Source organism: Cervus canadensis, chromosome X (assembly GCF_019320065.1).
Source record: "Cervus canadensis isolate Bull #8, Minnesota chromosome X, ASM1932006v1, whole genome shotgun sequence".
Classification (NCBI taxonomy): domain Eukaryota; kingdom Metazoa; phylum Chordata; class Mammalia; order Artiodactyla; family Cervidae; genus Cervus; species Cervus canadensis.
In genome coordinates this window covers 5,659,714-5,682,323 of record NC_057419.1, presented here as the reverse complement: position 1 = coordinate 5,682,323, position 22,610 = coordinate 5,659,714, and the positions used below count along the sequence as shown (strand labels likewise).

Below are 22,610 nucleotides of genomic sequence, written 5' to 3'. Positions count from 1 at the left end.
GAGTATTCCTGCCTGGAGAATCCTCTGGACAGAGGAGCCTGGCCGGCTACAGTCCACGGGGTGTCAGCCATCACTGATGGACTTAAGACACACACCTGCCCCGCCAACCCCCCGCAGCTAAGTATTCCTGCCGAAACCAGAGCCCTACTGCTCACTGCAGGGACAGTCCACCAGGCCGATGTCAGGGTCGTGGCATGTGATTGTAGGGGGCGTGGGGTGGGCTCCGAGGCCGCCTCGGGGTGTCTGTGGAGGTTGGGGAGAGTGTCCGGGGGGTCATCAACCAGCCTGAGCCCTCAGGAGGCTGCACACAGAGGTGTCCCCTGGCTCCACTCAGCTGCCAGCACCCAGTGACATTGGAGAGGTCGGTTGGGGGTCATCTGCAGGTCGCAGCCCAACCACAACCCTCACCCCCAAGCTGGCTTATGTCCTTGAAAGGCAGGGCTTGGATAATCTGCAGAGCAGCGTGAGGTCACTCCGAGAACAGGAAGTTGGAGCCAGCTGTCCCCAAGGTCGCCCAGCCCACGCTGGAACGAGTCCAGCCCGCACTCGCGGAAGGGGGTTGAGCCAGGCGGGGTGTCCCGACTTCCGACCCAGCCGCTAGGGCGGACCGACCGAGTCAGGAACCTGTCAGCCCAGACCTGTGCTGACGGTGGGGGTCAGATCCTGGACATGGTGCCTTCAGCACCTTGAGTGGAATAACCACAGGGGCACGTTCAGCTGGCTTACCTCCCTCAGGCTTGGCAACCCCGCCTCTGCCTTTGGGGTGGATTCTTTGCAGCCAGAACTCTAGTGTGTGAACAAGACTAAACAGATCCGAGGTCCCTCCTGAGAAGCCCTGAGTTCCTGTGGGGGGTAGGCCAAGTCCTTTCCCGTGTTTGGGGGTGGGGGGCGGGGTAGGCTAAATCCTTTCGTGTGTGTGTGTGTGTGTGTGTGTGTGTGTGTGTGTGTGACTTCAATCCTGTCCGACTCTGACCCCATGGACTGGGGCAGGTCTGCACTCCCAAGTCTACCTGCCCCCTGTCCCACAGATTTAACCTTGTAGCTGGGGGTGGGGGGCTGTGTGTGTGTGTGTGTGTGTACACCTCTCAATTAAGTGATTTAAGGGGCTTAAAAGGGGAAATGGACGACTAACACACAATGGGAAATGGAACCATTTAAAGAGAAACCAGGCCAGCCAACACAGTGGACATTTGGGGGTGTCCAGGGCGCTGTGCGGCATTGCGGGGTGACCCCCCCCCCACCTCCAGGGGGCCCGTGACAGGTCAAAAAGTAGTTTATTTGAGAAATAAGCACAAGGAAGGCAATCCCCCAGTCAGGTGCAGCAGGCTTTCCCATCCTCAGCCGTGCAGCAAACGTCCGCGTCCAACCCGGCCCAGCCGTGCGCCCTCCCCAGCAGAAGAATGAAGCCCCGGGTTGCATGAGTTTCATGTTTCCCCCAACACCTGCACCTGGGCCACGGGACAGTCTTCCTGGCTCTCCGGCTCTGGGTCCCAGGCCACCTGCAGGGCGCAGGGGGTGGGGGTGAGTGGGGGTGCGGGGTGGGGTACGGGAGCGGCAAGTGCGCCCCGGAAAACCTCGGATAGCGCAGGGATCCGGGACAGGGCACCCCCCGCCTCGGCAGGGGGCTCCCAGACCCGCGCCTCGGGGGCGACCTCCCCTGCCCATCATGCTGCTTGGCCACCGCCGGCAGCCAGCGGGAAGTGCACCCCCAGCCCCGATCCCCGGGCGGGGCGCGCGGCCCCAGACCCGGCCACGCGCGCCAGCCCCTGCGCAGCGCGTACCATCCTCTCATTCTGAAAGCTGTCGCCGATGGGGTCTTTCACGTGAGGGACACGCGGGAACAGCTTCCGCATCACCGGCCACCTCGGAGGAGAAGAGGATGTGTGGGTGTGAAACCCGCGCGGCACCGCGGCGCCCCCCAGAGGGCCCAGCGCGGCCTGCAAGCACTCGGACTCCGCCCTCCGTTGGGACGGAGTCTTCGTTCCCACCCCCCGCCCCCCACCATCCGGACACAGAAATCGGAGCCTTAGTAGACTGGCGGCAGCGAAATCAGCTCCTCCTCGGCACCTCCCCCGAGATCCTGTAAGGATGGAGGCCGCCCCAACCCATCACCATGGAGGCCGTCCCATCCCATCACCATGGCAACCTCCCGCTCCCAGTGGCGTCCACGGGAAGCGGGTGGTCCCCCTGCTTTGGGGCTACGGCCCATCCACTCCCAACCCTAGCCCCTGGCTAGGCGGTGTGTGTGTGTGTGTGTGTCTCTCTGTCTATATATGGGGTCGTGTGTGTCTGTGTGTGTCTACGTGTTTCTGGGTGTGTCCGTGTGTGTGTGTGTGTGTGTGAAACCAGGAGCTTCACGAGGCAGGAGCCGCACCGAGCCCCGGAGGTGGGCCGAGGGCGGCGCACGGATGAGGCTGAGCGCGCAGCGTTTGGCAGGCACCGCGGGGGCGCGGTCAGGGCTGAAAGGGCCGCACACCGCCGGCGTCCGCCTGCTGGGCTCGGGAGCGCTCCCTGAGGCCAGTGCGGAGGTTGCTGGAGGGCGGCGGGGTGGGGGCCAACGGCGTCGCGGCGAGGTGTGAAGGGAGCACAGTGCGGGGGGCGACAGGGGACCGGCCGCGGAGCCCGGCCGCAGATAGCGCGCCCCACGCGCACTGGGGGCCCGCAGAGGCAGGGACCCCGCGCCCCGAGGATGGTACCCTGTGGACTTTGGGCTCCTTGGCTTCTGCAGGGGGCAGAGAACAGACAGGGGAAACCAGGGTCCTGCTGATACAAGACCGCTGGGGAGACTGGAAGCGGCGGCCGGAGACGCCGGGCACGCGCGTTCCGCGGCCAAGACGCAGGGCGCACGGGTCCGGGCGGGAGCGCGCGCCGCCGGGCCTGCAGATCGCGCTCCACAAAGTGTTAGCCGCTCAGGGGGGCTCCTCTGTCCGTGGGGATTCTCCAGATAGCGGATACTGGAGTGGGTTGCCCGTGCCCCCCTCCAGAAAAAAACCTCCGGAGCGCAAACCGGGGGAGGGCGGGCCTGCGGGGCTCACCTGCGACAGAGAAACAGGAGCCCCACCAGGAGCAGCGCCCCAAGCGGGGCCAGCAGGTACACCAGCCAGAGCGGGAAGGACGCGTCCTTGCGGTCACAGTCTAGGGAAGAAGGGGCGGGCGGGAAACGTCGGGCAGGGCCCGGGACAAGGCCTCCCTGCGGGGCTGGGGACGCAGGGCCGCACCCAGGAGCGCGATCCACCCCGCGGACATCAGCCACCTGAGCCCGCTGCCCGCGCTGCGCGGGAATCCTTCCCAAGTCGCCAGAATACCGCTACCTGCCCCCTGCCCCCGCCACTGACCACCAGATGGAGTCTGGCGCACAGAATGTGCCTGCCACGCGGGAGACCCGGGTTGGATCCCTGGGTCGGGAAGATTCCGCTGGAGAAAGGCATGGCAACCCACTCTACTATTCTGGCCTGGAGAATCCCATGGACAGAGGAGCCTGGTGGGGTACATCCATGGGGTCGCAGAGAGTTGGGGACACCACTGAGCGACTGACACTTTCACAGCACGCGCCACTTGGGCTGGTCTGTTTCCCAGGCGAACCATCACCACCTCCTTCCCTGTGGCGTCCTGGGTGCGCCCCTGCGTCAGCCTTTGAATTTAATATATGGTCATCACGGATTTCTCACATCCCTTTGGATTTTTTTTTTTTTAATGCATTAAAAATCTTCTGAGAGGTTACGCGATGGCCGTCTCCACGCGCACCTTGCGTATCTCCATGGAACAACTTGGGCACACAGTCCATCAAGGATGGGAAGGAGGCGGCCACCAGCCCAGGGATGGACGACCGGAGCCCCCAGAAGCTGGGAGAGGCGGCAAGGACCCTCCCCTGGAGCCTCTGCAGGGAGCTCAGCCCTGGGAACCCCTTGACCTCAGATGTCTGGTCTCCAGGACTTCGGGAGGGTGGGTGTCTGTTGCTTAAGCACTGTCTGTGGTCATTTGTTACAGCCGCCCCCCTCCACGCCCCAGGACACTCACGCTCACGGCTCAGCCTGGTGCCCCAGGTTTTCCTGCTGGGTCAGGTCAGGAATGGGATGTGGCCTGGGGCCTGAGAGGAGGTGGGGCTTTGGAGCAGAGCTCAAGGACACCCAGCAGCTGTCACCTGGGGAAAGCCTTCTAACTGCAGAGGAAAACCCGTCCCCAGGGCAACTTTGGAGGGAGACAGAGACCCCCGCTAGCAGTCCACACCTCCCGTATGATGTATGATGGGCTGGGTGGGGCGGGTGGGGTGGGTGGGGCAGGGCTGGTTCCCGGGACCATCTCCTGTCTCCCGCCCCCCGCGGGTCAGCCATGGTCCCTGGAGCCCTGTCTGGGGAACCAGGCCGAGGTGGGTGGACGGTCTCCTCTCCCTCCAGCAGGCGCATCAAGGAGCAGCGATGGTCAGAGTGTCTGGCAGGCTGCTGGCTGCCAGGGATCCTTGCCTCCGTGACCCCCGCCCCCAACACACACACACCCCACCCCCGCCGCCCACCCCTGGAGAGACGCAAGGGGCGTCCCCCTCACCGAGGTGCTGCGGGGCGCTCCACTGGCCTTGCGGTCTTCTCCTGAAGAACACGGAGTCCATGGCCTTGACCTTCACCGTGTAGGGTCCTGGGTTCCTCAACATAAAGGTCTTGAGCTCCGTCTGCAGTTGAAAAGCAAGCAGACAGCAGGGAGAGACCCCTGCAGATCTGTGGCTGACACTCAGAGCCTCAGAAGACGCCTTTATTATGGAACAGGGTCTCTGCAGAGGTGATAGAGTGAAGGGTCTGAGATGAGGTCCCTCCTGGCTGGGGGTGGCCCTAAACCCCACGACGGGACCCTTATAAGACACAGAAGAGGGGAGACACAGACACAGAGAAGTCACGTGGAGACGGAGGCGGAGACGGGAGGGACAGACAGAGACAGAGACGGGTTCTCGACTGGCACTCATGACTGCCCGCGGGAACGGCCGCCTCTGTGGGTTAGATGCGGTTAGTTGGGCGTGACGATGGGGTCAGCAAGTCCCCGGGATCTAGCCGCGAAGCGGGGGTGCATAGGTGATAACGCCTGGCCCGTGCGCTGGGGCGCCTCGTCTCAGAGGGTCTGGACACCGATTCAAATAAGGAGCCTGTGCTTGAGACGGCAGATTGCGGGGGCCACGCAGGGTGGATACCCACCTCCTTTTTGTAGGGGAGGTCCGTGCCCTGTAAGAGAACAGTGGAGCATGGGAGGCTGATCCACACCCAGGAAAGGCTCATTGGTCCGAGCGGTTTCACGGTCACAGAAAAGCCGACGCTAATCACTCACTGAACAGAAATCACAGATGTCATACGTATGGGATGCCCCAGGCAAGAATCCTGGAGTGGGTCGCCATACCCTCCTCCAGGGGATCTTCCGGACCCAGAGTACGAACCTGGGTTTCCTGCACTGGCAGGCGGATTCTTTACCATCTGAGCCACCAGGGAAGCCCATAAAAATAATAAATAGAGATAATTGAGAATAATGTATCAATGAACGGAAAAGTACCTGGGGGAAGGACAAATTAGGAGTTTGGGATTTATATACACGCACTGTGTCTGTGTGTGTGTACTTGGTCATGTCCGACTCTGTGACCCCGTGGACTGTAGCCCGCTGGGCTCCTCTGTCCGTGGGGTTCTCCAGGCAAGGATACTGGAGTGGGTTGCCATGCCCTCCTCCAGGGGGTCTTCCTGACATGGGGACTAAACCCAGGTCTCCTGCATTGCAGGCAGATTCTGTCCCATCTGAGCCAAACTCCTCCCCCATACAGGCACTAATATACAATACTTGTTTCTCTCTTTCTGAGTTACTTCGCTCTGTATAACACACTGTAGGTTCACACACCTCATTAGAACTGACTCAAATGCATTCCTTTTCATGACTGAGTAACATTCCATCATCTGTATGTGTACTACAGCTTCTTTATCCATTCCTCTGTCAATGGACATCTAGGTGGCTGCCACTTCCAGGCTATTGTAAAATAGGGCGCTCTGGTTCTTGGTGGATAGGATTCCACTCTGTGGACATATTTCGGTCATCCCATCCCTCAAGTGGTGTCGAACTTGAGGACCATTATACACGTAGGTTCTGTGAACACCGAGGTACCATCTTTGGTGGGGAGGAAGGATTTCATTTTTCGCACGGAAACTGCAGGCTCTGTGCCATATGACCAGGTGCTGCTAGTGGTAAAGAAGCTGCCTGCCAGTGCAGGGGACATAAGACACGCGAGTTCTATCCCTGGGTGAGAAAGATCCCCTAGAAGAGGACAAGGCAACCCACTCCAGTATTCTTGGCTGGAGCATCCCATGGACAGAGGAGCCTGGCGGGCTACAGCCCATGGGGTCACAGTGTCAGATACAACTGAACGGAGTTAGCTCAGACGCGTGCGTGTGACCTGCGATCAGAGGGTTTCCCCAGTGTCTGTCTCAGCCTTGTCTTTTTCTATCACGTCATTTGTCTCCTGCACAACGACAGCTGAGCATGTCTCCTCCACCCCAAACATGGCAGAAAACTTTCCTGCACGTTCTGACTTCTTTTCCAAGGTCAGCGTTGTCCTTCAAACACCCAAACGCTTATTTTGTTGTTGCTGTCTCAATTTTTTTTTCCTGGACCATTCTTAAAGTCCTTACTGAATCTGTTACAATATTGCTTCTCTCTTACCTTCTGTTTTATTCTTTTTTTGGCCTCGAGGTCCATGTGATCTTAGGTCCCCAACCAGAGACTGAACTCACGCCCCCCGCACTGGAAGGGGATGTCTTAACTGACAGATGGCCGGGGAAGTCCCAGACAACCAAACGCTTCGGGTTTCGCTGCCGCTCAGTTATCTCATGGTTCCTCTTTTCTTTAGACGGCTTGACTCCCCACAAAACTCCAGAGTCTGGGGCATCAGACCACAAGAGACGCCCACCTGGGAGGTGGCATGCTTACCTTCTGTATCTCAAGTTCATACTTGAGGTCTTCAGTAAAGAGACTCTTTACTTCCCATTCCATGAACGAGTAGTTTTTGTTACACCACGTTTTTGTGATGTTCGGGGCAGCTAATATTTCTAGGGGAGGAAAAAAAAAATCTATGAGTAAAGCACATGAAAAGCAAACAAACAAACAAAATATTGTTTCCTGAAGATACTTTCAAAACAGGCCTCCTAGGACTTCCTTCCCTGTGGATCCACCCAGTGGATACGAATCCAGCTGCCAGTGCAGAGGACAGGAGTTCAATCCCTGGTCCAGGAAGATCCCACATGCCCTGGGGCAGCTACGCCTGTGGGCCACAACTATTAAGACTGTGCTCTGGAACTGGGGAGCCAGAACCAGCGAACCCATGAGCTGCAACGACTGAAATCCAAGCGCCCTAGAGCCCATGGAAACCAGTCCTGGATATTCATTGGGAGGACTGATGCTGAAGCTGAAACTCCAATCCTTTGGCCACCTGATGCAAAGAACTGACTCACTGGAAAAGACCCTGATGCTGGGAAAGACTGAAGGCAGGAGGAGAAGGGGACGACAGGGGATGAGATGGTTGGATGGCATCACGGACTCGATGGACATGAGTTTGAGCAAGCTCCGGGAGTTGACGATGGACAGGGAGGCCTGGCGCGCTGCGGTCCACGGGGTCGCAAAGAGTTGGACAGGACTGAGCGAGTAACACATGCCGCCCCAGCTTGAGGGATTTGGTTACAAGGGTCTTGAAAGCAAAGACCCTTGGTGTTACCCTTAGGTTACCCTTTGGTTCCGAGGGTGGGGTACCCTGCCCCACCCTCCGCCACAAGATACCAGCATTGCAAAGCCAAGGAACGGGGGTGGGGGGGCACGTGAAGGAGGTTCTCACGTTTTCTCACCAATTTCTTGTAATCTGTGAAGCGTTTCGCGGCAGGGGATTTTGGAACCACCGCTGGTACCATTCACCAGGAAACGGAACAGAGTTTGGCTTTGAAGTTGAGGTTTAAGGGAGATGCTGTCAAAATGGCACTGGACGTTGACGCCCTGCTGGTTCTGCATGTACTTCGGACACGGCCACGTCTCCCTAGATGGGTAGCGGGTGCTTGGGGCTGGGGCCGGGCCCCGGAAGCCCCGCCCCACCCTGATGGCCCGCCCCTGAAGGCCCGCCCCTAAAGCCTCGCCTGAAGCCCCGCCCCCGAAGCCCCGCCCCACCCCCTGGGGCTTGGGGGGCGGGGCTTGGGGACGGAGCCCGGCCACACCTACAGGTAGAAATAGTATTGCACGTCCGCTGGGGCCTCCTTGCCCACCGCCCAGCTGCAGCTGAGCTGATCCACGTCGTGCACCCGGCAGGTCAGGTTGTCCGCAGCCGCCCGGGGGTTGCCTTGGGGTTCACAAAGAAGAGGGAGGAGGCGGGAAAGTGAGCTCCTCGATAAACACCAGGGTCCGGCTGTGTGGACCACGGGGAAAAGCATCCACTCTTCCGGGGAAAACTGTCATGCGAAAGAATATACGTATATACCACGGAGTCACTGTGCTGTTCAGTGGACATTAACTTGGACGGCGAGGAGAGCTAACCGGTCAATCCTCAAGGACCCAATGGACACGAATTTGAACATCAGTTCAGTGCAGTTCAGTCACTCAGTCGTGTCCGACTCTTCGCGACCCCACGGACTGCAGCACTCCAGGCCTCCCTGTCCATCACCAACTCCCGGAGCTTACTCAAACTCATGTCCATCGAATCGGTGATGCCATCCAACCACCTCATCCCCTGTCATCCCCTTCTTCTCCTGCCTTCAATCTTTCCCAGCATCAGGGTCTTTTCCAGTGAGTCATCTCTTCGCATCAGGTGGTCAAAGGATTCGAGTTTCTGCTTCAGCATCAGTCTTTCCAATGAACATTTGGGACTGATGTCCTATAGGATGGACTGGTTGGATCTCCTTGCAGTCCAAGGGTCTCTCAAGAAATGGCCTTTTTCCCACAAAGCTACGTCACTACCGACCCATCCATCCAAGTTAAAAGTCATCATCTTGCTATTCGGAATGCTAACGGGTGATCAAAAGCAAACGAAACCCCAAGAGAGTGTCTACCCCTCACCTTGCTTCGGATACTGAATCCAAGCAGAGAACGGTTGACCTTTCATCACCTTCACGGTGTAGTTTTTTACTTCGCACGACAAGTCCCCAAGAGTGCATTGGTTTCCCTTTGCCTGAGAGAGATGAAGCCATTTATTCACAATAAAATCAAGCCACCTGGAGAGCCAACCAGTTCATCCTAAAGGGGAGCAGTCCTGAATATTCATTGGAAGGACTGAGGCTGAAGCTCCAATCCTTTGGCCACCTGATGGGAAGAGCCGACTCATTGGAAAAGACCCTGATGCTGGGAAAGATTGAGGGCAGGAGGAGAAGGGGACGACAGAGGATGAGATGGTCGGATGGCATCACCAACTCGATGGACATGAGTTTGAGCAAACCCTGGGAGTTGGTGATGGACAGGGAAGCCTGGCGTGCTGTGATTCATGGGGTCACAAAGAATCATACACGACTGAGCAACTGAACAACACCACCACTTTCAACTGGGCTTGTCTGTCCAGCTGCAGTATCTCAGCCCCTTTTCACACCAATCCCGTCCAGGAGGTACCACTGCGGATGTCTTGAGCCGTGGTGTCCATAAATGACCCCTGGGCCCAAGGGTGGAACCCATGTCTCTGTGAGGCTAAGTCCAGGGAAGACGGCTTACCTCTGTTAAAGGTTTTGAATTGACGTAACACGCAATTTTGGAAACATTCCCATGCTGCTCCCAGACCAATCTTTTTCTTTGTGGATCTATCCTTAAGTTCGTAATTGGGTCTGGATCGGAGATGGCTACAGAGTGGGAGAGAGACACAGAACGCTTAAACTGTCTCTGCGGACTCAGCCTTTGGGAAGCTGAGTTCTAGGCGGAGACACGGTTGCCAGGAGCAACCACGAATCTGTACAAATTCAAAGTCAAGAATTTGTAGCATCTTAGTGATCCCACCTTCTCACCAACGACAGTGGCAGGGTGGGGTGGGGGACGGTAGGGAACGTCAGGAAAGCAGGTCACCTCTCCCATCCTAGCTGTTAGGAAATGTACCTTTCTCAGCCACACACGTCAAAGAAAGTTGTGTTCGAACGGCTGATTCACTTTGCTCTACGGCCGAAAGCAACACGGCGTGCGTGCGTGCTAAGTCGCTTCGGTCGTGTCCGACTCTCTGCGACCCAGTGGACTGCAGCCTGCCAGGCTCCTCTGTCCATGGGGTTCTCCAGGCCAGAGTACTAGAGTGGGTTGCCAGGCCCTCCTCCAGGGCATCTTCCCAACCCAGGGATGGGACCCACGTCTCTTACATCTCCAGCGTTGGCAGGAGGATTCTTTACTGCTGGGCCACCTGGGAAGCCCAACCGTCTTTAAAGAAGGCTTTAAGCAAAGCAGACCTTTCCCAACCCAGCCTTTACAGGATGGCACCTGATAAAATGTTACTAGACGCTCAGAGAGGCAGTCATGTGTTGGCCGTGACCAGAAGCATCAGGGCTTAGAAATCGTCCCATTGGGACCTCCCTGGTGGTCCACTGGTTAAGGATCCGCCTTCCAGTGGAGGGGACATGAGTTCTATCCCTGCTCAGGGAACTAAGATCTCACATGCTTTGGGGCCTCTGGGCCCACACGGCACAACTATAGGGTAACCCGAGTGCCACGACTAAGACCCAAATAAATATTCCAGAACGAAGTTGTGCCATAAATGGCAGACAGTGAAAGTAAGAGAAAAGTCTGTTAAAACAGCCATTCAGTTCCATTCAGTGGCTCAGTCGTGTCCGACTCTTTGTGACCCCATGGACTGTAGCCCGCCAGGCTCCTCTGTCCATCGGATTCTCCAGGCAAAAATACTGGAGTGGGTTGCCATTCCCTTCTCCAGGGGATCTTCCCTACCCTGGGATCAAACCTGGATCTCCTACATTGCAGGCGGATTCTTTACTGTCTGAGCCACGAGGGAAGCCCAAAATAAATAATATTAATAAATGAATAATAATAATAAAAGTAAACTAGAGACCCTCTAGTCAAAGCTATAGTGTTTCCAGTAGTCATGCATGGATGTGAGAGTTGGACCATAAAGAAAGCTGAGTGCCAAAGAATCGATGCTTTTGAACTGTGGTGTTGGAGAAGACTCTTGAGGGTCTCTTGGACTGCAAGGAGGTCCAACCAGTCCATCCTAAAGGAGATCAGCCCTGAATGTTCATTGGAAGGACTGATGCTGAAGCTGAAACTCCAATACTTTGGCCACCTGATGTGAAGAGCTGACTCTTTTGAAAAGACCCTGATGCTGGGAAAGACTGAGGGCAGGAGGAGAAGAGGATGACAGATTATGAGATGGTTGGATGGCATCACCGACTCGATGGACATGGGTTTGGGTAAACTCCAGGAGTTGGTGACAGACAGGGAGGCCTGGTGTGCTGCAGTTCATGGGGTCGCAAAGAGTCAGACACGACTGAGCAACTGAACCGAACTGAACTGAAAATCACTGCAGATGGGGACTGCAGTCATGAAATTAAAATAGGCTTGCTCCTTGGAAGAGAAGTTATGACTAACCTAGACAGCATATTAAAAAGCACAGACATTATTTGTCGACAAAGATCTGTCTAGTTAAAGCTATGGTTTTTCCAGTGGTCATGTATAGATGTGAAAGTTGGACTATAAAGAAAGCTGAGCGCTGAAGAACAGATGCTTTTGAACTGTGGTGTTGGAGAAGTGTTGAGAATCCCTTGGACTCCAAGGAGATCCAACCAGTCCATCCTAAAGGAGATCAGTCCTGGGTGTCCATTGGAAGGACTGATGCTAAAGCTGAAACTCTAATACTTTGGCCACCTCATGCGAAGAGCTGACTCGTTTGAAAAGACCCTGATGCTGGGAAAGATTGAAGGCAGGAGGAGGAGGGGATGACAGATGAGACGGTTGGATGGCATCACCGACTCGATGGACATGAGTTTTAGCAAACTCCCGGAGATGGTGATGGAGAGGGAAGCCTGGCGTGCTGCAGTCCACGGGGTCGCAAAGAGTCAGCACGACTGAGAGACTGAGCTGAACTGAAACTAGAGACCAATATGCCTTATCACATAGATACAAAATTCCTTTACAAAATGTGAGTACATAAAATAGGGCAACACATCAACCTGGTAAGACCTCTTGACCCAAGACACTTATTCTAAGAATGCAAGTTTATTTTAACCATCACTATAATTCACCCTTTCTAACAGAAAAGTGACAGTCTCCTCAACAGAAGCAGGAAATATTTTGACTTTTTTTTTTCATTTATTGTTTCTCTTCTGGCCACACCACATGGCATGCAGAACGTTCGGACCCAGAGCAGGGATCAAACCCGTGTCCCTTGCACTGGAACCACGGAGTCTCCATCAGTGGACCCCCACGGAAGTCCCAACTTTTGTTTTTCTTTTCTGAATATTTCGACAGCATTTTAACACCCGTGAAGATGAAAAGCTCTCAGCAAACTAGAAATGGAAGAACACGACCCTCCCGTAGATAAAGCTATGAAAAATCCATGCGCTAATTAAGACTCGGCAGTGAAAGACGAACCACTTCTCCGTATGACTCAACACGAACATGTGTGCGGTCTCAGGGCTGCCTTCTCTTCCTCTGCCTCCTGTACCCACAGCCCCTCTAACGCAGTTCCACCAAGGCTGTATTTTTAGGAGGGCCTGAAGGGTGGGTCCTTATACTGTTGCAGCCTGCAGCCCGCTTCCTTCACTGTCTCCTAGAGAGGAGGTCACTTCCTGCCTGTGGTCAGCGACCCCTCCTCACCCACGGGCCTGACGTGATCCCAGAGGTGGCGGCAGCCTCGCGCCCCAGAACAGTGGGGCCAGACAAGAGGCAGGACGTGCTGGGGGGCAGCATCCCGAGACGTGAAGGAAGCCCCCTCCCCTTCTAGAGCTCCTGCATCTCCCAGCCCCTCTGATCACCAGCTGCAGTCTCGGGACTGATTTCAGCACAAAGAGACGGACAGAAGCAACCTGTTGTCTTTGCAGTTGCGGTCCCTGGAAAACCTCCCTGGGAGGCCTCTACACACTCGTCCTCCGAGGTGATGGAGCCAGCTGGGGTGGAATGAACGCTGGTCTCTCCATCCTCCCCCACAAACCATACTGAAGACCTAATTTGCAGGACCTGAGAATCAGACCTTCTCTGGAAATAGGGTCTCTGCAGCTGTGATGGAGTGAAGGGTCTGAGATGAGCTTCCTCCTGGATGGGGGTGGCCCTAAACCCATGACTGGTCCTTGTAAGACATGGAAGAGTGGAGACACGGACACAGAGGAGAAGCCACGTGGAGACGGAGGCAGAGACGGGAGGGAGGCGGCCACCGGCCCAGGGATGGATGCCCGGAGCCCCCAGAAGCTGGAAGAAGTGGGCAGGACCCTCCCCTGGAGCCTCTGCAGGGAGCTCAGCCCTGGGACACCCTGACCTCAGACGTCTGGTCTCCAGGGCTATGATAAATAAATCTGTCACTTAATCCTCCAGACTATGGTATTTTATTAAAGCAACACAAAGCTGCATAAGTCAGTAGCCCCTAGGGAGACATAGGCCCCCAACACACACATACACATATACACACATGCATATGTGTATACACACATATGCACACACACGTACACACACGTATACAGACACATGCACACACATACATATACAATACACACATGCACATGCATACATCTATATGCATGCATGCATGCATGCACACACACAACACACATGAACATCTTAACATGCACACACACACACATCCCTACAGGCACGTATCCATAGAGACACACACTACACACATGCAGACACACACATACACACACATACACACACATACAGACAAACATAAACACATACACACATCCATATATATAGGCACACATACACACATGTATACACACAACATGCACATACATGTATGGGTGCGTGTATATGTATGTACACACATATGCGCACACACACAGAGAGACAAACACACACACGTACACAGCCGCACACACCACCTCCATTCCACGACCATTTGCGCAAGGAGCAAACCTCTCCCGGTTATGCAACGTCGTGGCTGTCACCACAGGCAGGTCACCCTGTCTGACGCAATCACAGGGCATCTGTGCTGAGCAGCTGGCCTGGCTCTGCTCCCGTCTGTCGCCCAAAGCCTGGTCCCCGTCTACATGCAGTGGGGGTCGGACAGGAGGCCGAGGTGGACGTCGCCCCCTCGGCCCCTGTGCGGGGTCTGCTGATCAGCCAGAGAAGTCTGCACGGGATGGGCTTCCACTGCAGACCCTCCCCAGGGCACACGCCTGCCTGGTGGGCACCGTGTCTCCTTGAATCCCACCAGCATCCCCAGGCTTGCAGCCAAAGCAACGCACAATCTCTGTACCTGGGGCGGCTGAGGGCATGGGTGTCCCCCGGGGGGACCTCTCCTGCAGCAGCTGGCAAGACCCCGCAACCGCCACTCTGAATGGTCTCCGTCAGCCACAACTGCCACCCAAAATCAGCCAGACTGTCAGAGACGGGTGCGTGGCGTGACAATCTCCATCACCCGGTCTCACGTCTTGATCGACTGTTACCCCCGAGGAGTCTCACGATGGTTTTGTGAACCGCTCACTATCCACCATCTTCAGTGACGATCCTGGGAACCTGAGACCCTGGTCTGGCCCCCACCTCCCTTAAATCTCCATGAGGAATGTCAGAAGAACAGTATGGGGTTGCCCCCAAAGCATCATTTTTTTTTTTCATTCTCTTTCTTCATGTGGACCAGTTTTTAGGTCTTTATTGAATTCGTTACAATATTGCTTCCATTTTATGTTTTGGATTTTTGGCCACAAAGGTCAAAAATCTTACCTTCCCGACCAGGGATCAAACCTGCGTCCTATGCATCAGAAGGCAAAGTCTTAACCACTGGATGGGCAGGGAAGTCCCAAAGTCTGTCCTTTAACCCATGCCCTAGAGCCCGTGATCCACAAGAACAGAAGCCACTGCAATGAGAAGTCTGGACACCGCAACTAGAGAGAAGGCCCCCTGCTCGCCGAAATTACAGAAAAGCCCGTGTGCTGAAACAAAGAGCCAGCACAGTCAAATAATAATAATAATAATATAGAGCATGTGTGAAGACTGTTTCCAAACAACTCCCCTTCTGGGGTCCTGTTGGTTAAGACTTGAGCACATGAATTTGCTGAGGACAGAGTTCAGCCCGTCTCCTTCATTTTCCCACAGACGTCTCCCAATCCAGGAGAAGGATGACAGGAAATCGAAGATAAGAGATGGATCCTGGCGCCCCAGCTACGCCAGCAGCTCTGCCTGTAGCCTCGTGACCGTATCAGCACGAACATTCTGGCTCTGAGGTCCGAGTTTTGCAAGACGCACCCGCCAAGGCGGCTGAGAAGAGGGCCACATGGGAAGCGGCTGATTATCTCCTTCAGTGGCCAGGCGCCTCGGCCGTGACCCCAGCGCCGGCCGTTTAACTGAAAGGCAGCACAGCCCCAGGGGCCCCAGCACACCGCACGGGCCGTTCTCCCCCCGCTCCCCCCGGCTTTTCCTACCGTGGTCCGTGGTCATTGAGCGGCAGATGAGTGTCAGGAGCACGGCCAGCCAGAGGAGGGCCATGGGTGAGGCAGTTCCCACGGGAGGGCGGGCGTCAGCTGGAGGAGGAGACACAGTGACCAGTGGGCGGCTGCGGGGGACAGCTGGGGGAGGGGGCGGGAGGGGGCCGAACCCCCCCGGGGTGTCCTGCCGGAAGGGCAGAGAGCTGCTTCCGGAGGGGAGCCTCCTGTGTGTGTGCATGTGTGCACATGTGTGTATATGCATGTGTGTGCGCTGAGTGTGCATGTGTGTACATGTGTACCTGTATATATCTGTGTATACCACATGCCTATGTGTGCATGTGTATGCACATGTTTATCTTTTTGCTGAGTGTGCATGTATGTGCATGCATGTGTCTGTATATATCTGTGTGCATGTGTGTATATGCATGTGTGTGCACTGAGTGTGCATGTGTGTGTACATGTGTACCTATGTGCGTATCTGTGTATACCGCATGCCTATGTGTGCATGTGTATGCACATGTTTATGTATTCGCTGAGTGTGCATATATGTGCATGCGTGTGTCTGTATATATCTGTGTGCGTGTGTGTATATGCATGTGTGCACTGAGTGTGCATGTGTGTGTATGTGTGTACCTATGTGTGTATCTGTGTATACAGCATGCCTATATGCGCATGTGTATGCACATGTTTATATGTTCACTGAGTGCATATATGTACACGTGTATGTCTGTTTGTATATGTCTGTGTACATGTGCGTGTATGCACATGTGTGTACATGTGTCTTGTATATGCACCTGTGTACACTGCATGTCTGTGCATATATATGAATGTGTGCACATATTACTTGTGTTTATTTGACTGTGCATGCATATATGTGGATGTGTGTATCTCTGGGAATATGTCTATGCGCACTGTGTGCACATGTGTGCACATACATGTGTGCACATGTGCACACATCCATGTAGACAGCATGCCTGTGCACACATGTGTGTGCATGCATGTGTTTATGTGTCTGTGCACTGAGTGTGCATATATGTGCACATGTGTGTCTGTGTATATATGTCTGTGTGTATGTGTGTATATGCATGAGTGCACATGTGTGTATGTCTTATATATGCATCTGTGTACACTGTACGTATGTGCCTTTGTATGCCTGTGTGCACATACTACTTGTGTTTATGTATCTGTTGGGACACTGTGTATGCATATATGTGCATATGTGTATCTCTGTGAATATGTCTGTGTGCCCCTATGTATGTGTCTTGTGTATGCATCTGTGCAAACTACATGCCTATGTCTATGTATATGCATGCATGTGAGCACACAGTGCCTGGGTTTACGTGTGTGCGTGGCATGTATGTATATGTGTGCATCTGTGTGCTTCGGTGTGCACATTGTGTGTGCATGCATACATGCAGGTCTGCATGTGTGCACACATGTGCCTCTGTGGGCCTCGCATGCATCTGTGGGTATCTGCGTGAACACCTGACTCATGCGTTTGTGTATCTGTGCAGATACATGTCTGCATGTGTGCACACGTGTCTGTGTGTGCTGGGTATGCATATGTATCTGTGTATCTGTGTGCACACATTACACATGTTTGTGTGTCTGTGTGCATGTGTTTGTGTGTGTGTGCTGTGTATGGACATGTTATCTGTGTGCATCTGTGCGCACACATTACATGTGCTTGTGTGTGTGTGCTGTGTATGGATATGTATCTGTGTGCACACACGTGTTTTTGTGTGTCTGTGTGCATGTGCTTGTGTGTGTGTACTGTGTGTGGACATGTTATCTGTGTGCATCTGTGTGCACACATTACATGTGCTTGTGTGTGTGTGTGTGCATACATGTCCACATGTGTGTACCTGTATGTCTGTATGCCTACGTGTGTATCGCCCAGTCTCTACAGCGCTCCCGCCCTGGGTTATAAATCGCCCTTGGCACCACCCCACAGGAGCCCAGAAAGCACGTTCCAGGCGGCACCGGGAAATGCCAGGCTCACAAACAGTGGAAGGAAGTGCAATTAAACGCATGAAATCAACACGGACTCACTTTCCTGCTCAGACCCAGTTACGGTAATGGTCACCACCCCCACCAGAATTCTTCCCCCTGGGGTCCGCATGAAGCGCCCCCCTCAGCAGGCCGGCTCTCCTGAACCTTCCCCGGGGGGGGCGGTCCACCTTCCTCACCTCCTGGGCCCCAGCCGTGGGGGTCTCCTGGTGGAGCCCGCCCACCCCTCCCCACCTGCCTGAGTCACTCACGCAAACGCCATTGGTGCCTGTGGGCCAGTGGGGGGCGGCTACACAGATGGAGCCTCGGACGCTCCCCTGACTGGGGGGCCGCCCCTCACCAGGGCCTCAGGATTGCTCCCGCAAACGTACCCCCTCTGAGGGCAGCTCACCTCGAGAATCTAGCCTGGAACTGACGAGGAGGGGCAGGGACTCTCCCCCCCTCATCCTTCAGGGCCTTCTCAGCTGCTCTATCACGACACCCAGCCCAGACTCCAGCCATCCAGGACCTCGCCTGCTCTCCCAGCCCGCTCCGGGGCTCCCACGAGTCTCCCCAGGACTCACCTCTGCACCCGCCCCCCCAAAAGCGCCAGCTTTCACACACATTTGATCCCAGAGGCTGACTCCTATTGTAGTTCTTGCTGAACTTGGGGGGGAAGCCTGGAGAGACTCCGTCTCAGGACAGGTCAACAGGGAAGCCCCAAGACTTGGTATCACGGGGAGGTATTCAGGCACGGACGCCTGGCAATCCATGTGAAGTACAAGGATCCGGGTGTGGAAAGCGAGGCATCAGGCGCCTCCTAATGTTTGAGTTTGAGAGGAGGCTGCCTCCAACCAAGCCCAGCGTCGCAATCCAGGACAGCTCAACACCCTGCCCACGAGCGTTCTGGCTTCCCGGGTTGCTCAGTGATAAAGAGTCCGCCTGCCCGTGTAGGACACGCAGGTTTGATCCCTGACTCGGGAAGATTCCCTGGAGGACAAATGGCAACCCACTCCAGTCTTCTTGCCTGGGAGAATCCCATGGACAGAGGAGCCTGGCAGGGCTACCGCCCATGGGGTCGCAAAGAGTCGGACACGACTGAACGACAACAAATGGTCCAGGTAGCAAGCTCACGGGAAGAGAAAAAAAACAAAATCCAAACAGTGAACAAGTATCAGATGAGGTTGCTTTCCTGGTGGCTCAGCTGGTAAAGAATCTGCCTGCAATGTGGGAGACCTGGGTTCAAACCCTGGGTCAGGAAGATGCCACGGAGAAGGGAACAGCTACCCACTCCCATATTGCTGGGCTGCCCTGGTAGCTCAGCTGGTAAAGAATTTGCCTGCAATGCGGGAGCCTTGGGTTTGATCTCTGGGTCAGGAAGATTCCCCTGGAGAAGGGAACGGCCACCCACTCCAGTATTCTGGCCTGGAGAATCCCATGGGCTGTATGGACCATGGGGTCACAAAGAGTCAGACATGACTGGGCAACTCTCATTCATCACGATCCAATGAGGAGGCCGCGGGGCTCGTCTTCGTCTATGCAGACAGCCCTCGGGGATGTCCCTGGAAGGGTGGCGGTGCGCTCCTGGCTTTTGCTCAGGTGAGCCGAGCCCCGCCCCCGCCCCGCCCCACCCCACCCCACCGCTGCGTACACAGGGCTCCAGCCCCGTGACATTCGCGTCCACCCACAGGCTTCCCTCCTCGCCCGGAGATGCTCACATCTTTAAAGACCCAAATAGCACGAACGTGGTCATCATCTGCAGCTGACCCCAAAGGACAAAGGGACGGGGCCTGTCTGGACAGACCTGGGCCCCCAGAGGCTGGGGCTGGGGTCCGCAGAGTTGGAAGGGGGAGACGGTGGGGCTCTCGACATTAGCAGCCCCACCGTGTCTGGGTTGGAGGTGGCAGAAGTTTGAGCCAGAAAGAGTTGCTGGGCATTCTGGTTACCGGGAGCCTCTCGTCCTGGGAAAGCCACTCCGACCAGCTCATTCATTCAACCATAAGACCCAACACGAAATACAGAACCGGTGAATACACACCACACATCCAGGCTCGCACCAGGGTGAAACCAGCGTCCTGCCCTGTTCTCAGTCATGTCCGACTCTCTGCGACTCCATGGACTGTAGCCCGCCAGGCTCCTGTGTCTGTGGGATCCTCCAGGTGAGGATACTGGAGTGGGTTGCCATGCCCTCCTCCGGGGGATCTTCCCGACCCAGGGCTCGAATCTGCCTCACCTGCATTGGTTAGTTAGACCCTCCATCATTGCTTCTTGGGCATAACGTCTTTGGATCTGGCCTGTGGTGGACTCCGGACGTGGTCTGAGATGTGGTGGACACATCTCAGCGGCCACGAGATACGTTCTGAATCCCCGTGTCTCCCAGGAGGCGGTGCTCATGACTGAGTCTCCAGGGGCAGCCGTCTGCCTTCCCCACCTCTTGGGTGAGGGGTGTGTGTGGGGGTCTTACCTGGGATGCAGAGCGGAGCCCGACGTCAGTGGGAGCCAGGCGGGCCCCGCTTGGCGCCCGTCCTGCTGGCCTGGGGGTGGATCCTGGGCTCGAGTTCCCGGCCGTGTGATGCAGTCTGCTTCCTGAACGAGAAACAAAACTTGTGTGTGTGTTTTTTTCTTCTCCCCCATTCAACGTTTTTATAGCCTCCAGCGGGGGTGGGGGGACGGCGGGGAGGGCAGAGGGGGCGGCTCCACCCCATCAGAAAAAAATAAAAGTAAAAATCATCAACCCCATGAGGGTGTGACCGAGTCCGGCTGGCATCCCGCCCCTCCTCCCCAGCCCGCGAGTCACAATTATAATCTGGGGGTCAGGACCCTGGCCAAGGTTCTGGGTTTTTCCTGGAAGAAACACTCTCTCTTTCAAAGTATTTCTTTTCCTGTTCTCACTTCTCTTTGCAGCTTCTGCTTTGTCAGGACCCCTGTGGCTGCCCACCCCTCCACCTCGGACTTGGGCAATTTCCTGGAGCCAGCCGGAATGAATGTCTGGGGGGGCCCTGGACGCCTGGACACCCCCCATTTGTCGAGGTCCCCATGGGAGTGACCCCTCGTGCCTGCGGGGACAGGGAGGTGACCCCGGCTACGCCCACGTGCTGGCTGCCTGAGTCTCAGTCCGCCACATTCATGTTTCAGCCCGGAACGCCCACCAGGACGTCTCTGACTTCCCGGCGCCCGGAGCCTCCTCCTTGCCCTCACGCGACATGGGTCACCCATCCGTGTGTCTGTCACAGCTCCTGGGTTCCAGCCCCACTCACCGCTCCCTCCCCCTGATGGGCCCCGGGCGGCACATATCGACGGCCACAAGATGCGCGCCAAATCCCGGTGTCCCGCAGGAGGTGGTGTTCAGGACTGCGTCTCCAGGGGCAGCCGTCTGCCTTCCCCACCTCTTGGGTGGGTGTGTGTGTGTCGGGGGTCGGGGGGATCTTATCTGGGATGCAAAGCAGAGTCTGACAGGGCTCCGCCCCATCAGAGCGGGCCTGATGTCGTGGGCGGGGAAGTCCCACATGCCTCCTTGTCTCCTGTCTATTCTCCCCCCCGCCTAAGCCTTGCACGCCCACCTGGAACCTCAGAGCCTGACCTCTTGTGGAAGTGGGGCTCTCTGGCAGGGGTAAGGATGAGGGTAACACACAGTCCAGCTGGGACAGGGCGGTCCCCACGTCCCACGGGGCCACCGCGCTTCTGAGCAGACGGCCCCTCGTACACCGGCAGGTAGAGGATACGGCCGCTTGCGGATGGAGGCAGAGATGGGAGGGGGCGGCCACCCGCCCAGGGATGGACGCCTGGAGGCCCCAGGAGCTGGAAGAGGCGGGGAGGACCCTCCCCTGGAGGCTTCCTGGAGGGAGCTCAGTCCTGGGACCCCTTGAACCATCCTGGGACCCTGGGACCTCAGACATGTGGTCCCCAGGACTGCGGGAGAGGATGGTTTCCTGTGGATTGCAGCCGTCCAGCGTGGAGTCCTCTGTGACGGCCGCCCGCCTGCCACAGAGCAGGAGTCATGGTTCCCGAGTAGCCTCTCCAGGAGACGAAAGCCTGAGTCCCGCCCCCCTCCAGAGAAAGGGTCGGATCCATGGTCCCTGCATCCCCCTCGGGGATGATGACTGTCTTGCTAAGCGCTGGGGAGATTCCAGAATGCCCGATGGACAACGACCGCCTGGGGTGGACGCCTCTCATCTCCGGCCCTTCTTGGTCTAGGACGGAAGCAGGATGATGAGGAGCTGGGTGTGGGGGGGGGGGGTTCCCAGGGAGATGGAGGAGGCGGACAGATGACCCAAGGGAGGGGTCGCAGTCAGTCCAGAGCGGACGGCGCTGAGCCCCGGGCGGACCTCTTTCCAGGCAGCGTGTCCGCCCCGGGGGAATGGGGTGGGGTAGGAAGCGGGCAGTTTCTGCAGAAGCGGGGGTGGCGGGTGCCCGCGGAGATAAGGAGGCCACGCTGACCTCGGAGCTGGCCCCACGGTTACGACACACGCTGGCTGGCCCTCCTGCCGTCCCGGGCTCTGACGACAAGGTGTGGCCGCCACGGAGAATGCGGCCAGCGCTGGGCGTGCAGACGCGGACGTTCCGAATTCCAGCGTCAGCGCCAAGGGGCCTCATGGGGGCTGCCCGGCTTTGCTGCCTTCATCCTCTTTTCCTTCCCCGACCCTTCACCTTGCTCTCTTTTTTTCCTGCTTTTCTTCCTTGCTTCCTTTCTTTCTGTCTCTCCATCTTTCCTTTCTATCTTATTTCCCTTTTTTTTTTCCATGTTCTTTTCTTTCTTCCTTTCTGTCTTTCTGTTTTCTTTTCTGTCTTATCATTATTTCTTTTTTCCCCTTTCTTTGTTCTTTCCCCCTTTGTTTTCTGTTTTCATTTGTTTTCTTTCTTTCCCTTTTTCTTTAAAAAAAAATAAGACGTGTTTTATTTGGACAATGTAACGGGGCATAGTCCCACCGTCATCACTGTTTTGCAGTCGCTCAGTCGTGTCTGACTCTTTCTGTTCCCCGTGGGCTGTCGCCCACCAGGCTCCTCTGTCCGTGGGACTCTCCAGGCAAGAAGACTGGAGTGGGTTGCGGTGTCCTCCTGCAGGGGATCTCCCCCACCCAG

General features: G+C 56.1%; 1 protein-coding gene across 6 annotated transcripts; it reads right to left on the bottom strand.

The window, feature by feature from the left end:
- Positions 1-1,257: 1,257 nt before the first annotated feature.
- IL3RA (interleukin 3 receptor subunit alpha) lies at positions 1,258-21,939 on the bottom strand. 6 transcript variants are annotated; one of them, XM_043457621.1, is made up of 13 exons: positions 21,112-21,939; positions 19,996-20,117; positions 15,540-15,638; positions 9,691-9,815; positions 9,049-9,160; positions 8,218-8,335; positions 7,854-8,038; positions 6,946-7,064; positions 5,178-5,204; positions 4,543-4,663; positions 3,036-3,135; positions 1,782-1,863; positions 1,258-1,499 (listed from the first exon to the last, which is right to left on the bottom strand). In XM_043457621.1, exons 3-13 carry the CDS (start codon positions 15,601-15,603, stop codon positions 1,425-1,427), a joined length of 1,128 nt encoding a protein of 375 aa, XP_043313556.1. In that variant the 5' UTR covers positions 15,604-15,638; positions 19,996-20,117; positions 21,112-21,939; the 3' UTR covers positions 1,258-1,424. The 6 variants fall into 6 exon arrangements, with proteins under 6 accessions (XP_043313556.1, XP_043313557.1, XP_043313555.1 ...); XM_043457622.1 differs by lacking the exon at positions 21,112-21,939 and adding an exon at positions 20,789-20,944; XM_043457620.1 differs by lacking the exon at positions 21,112-21,939 and having other exon boundaries at positions 19,996-20,740.
- Positions 21,940-22,610: the final 671 nt, after the last annotated feature.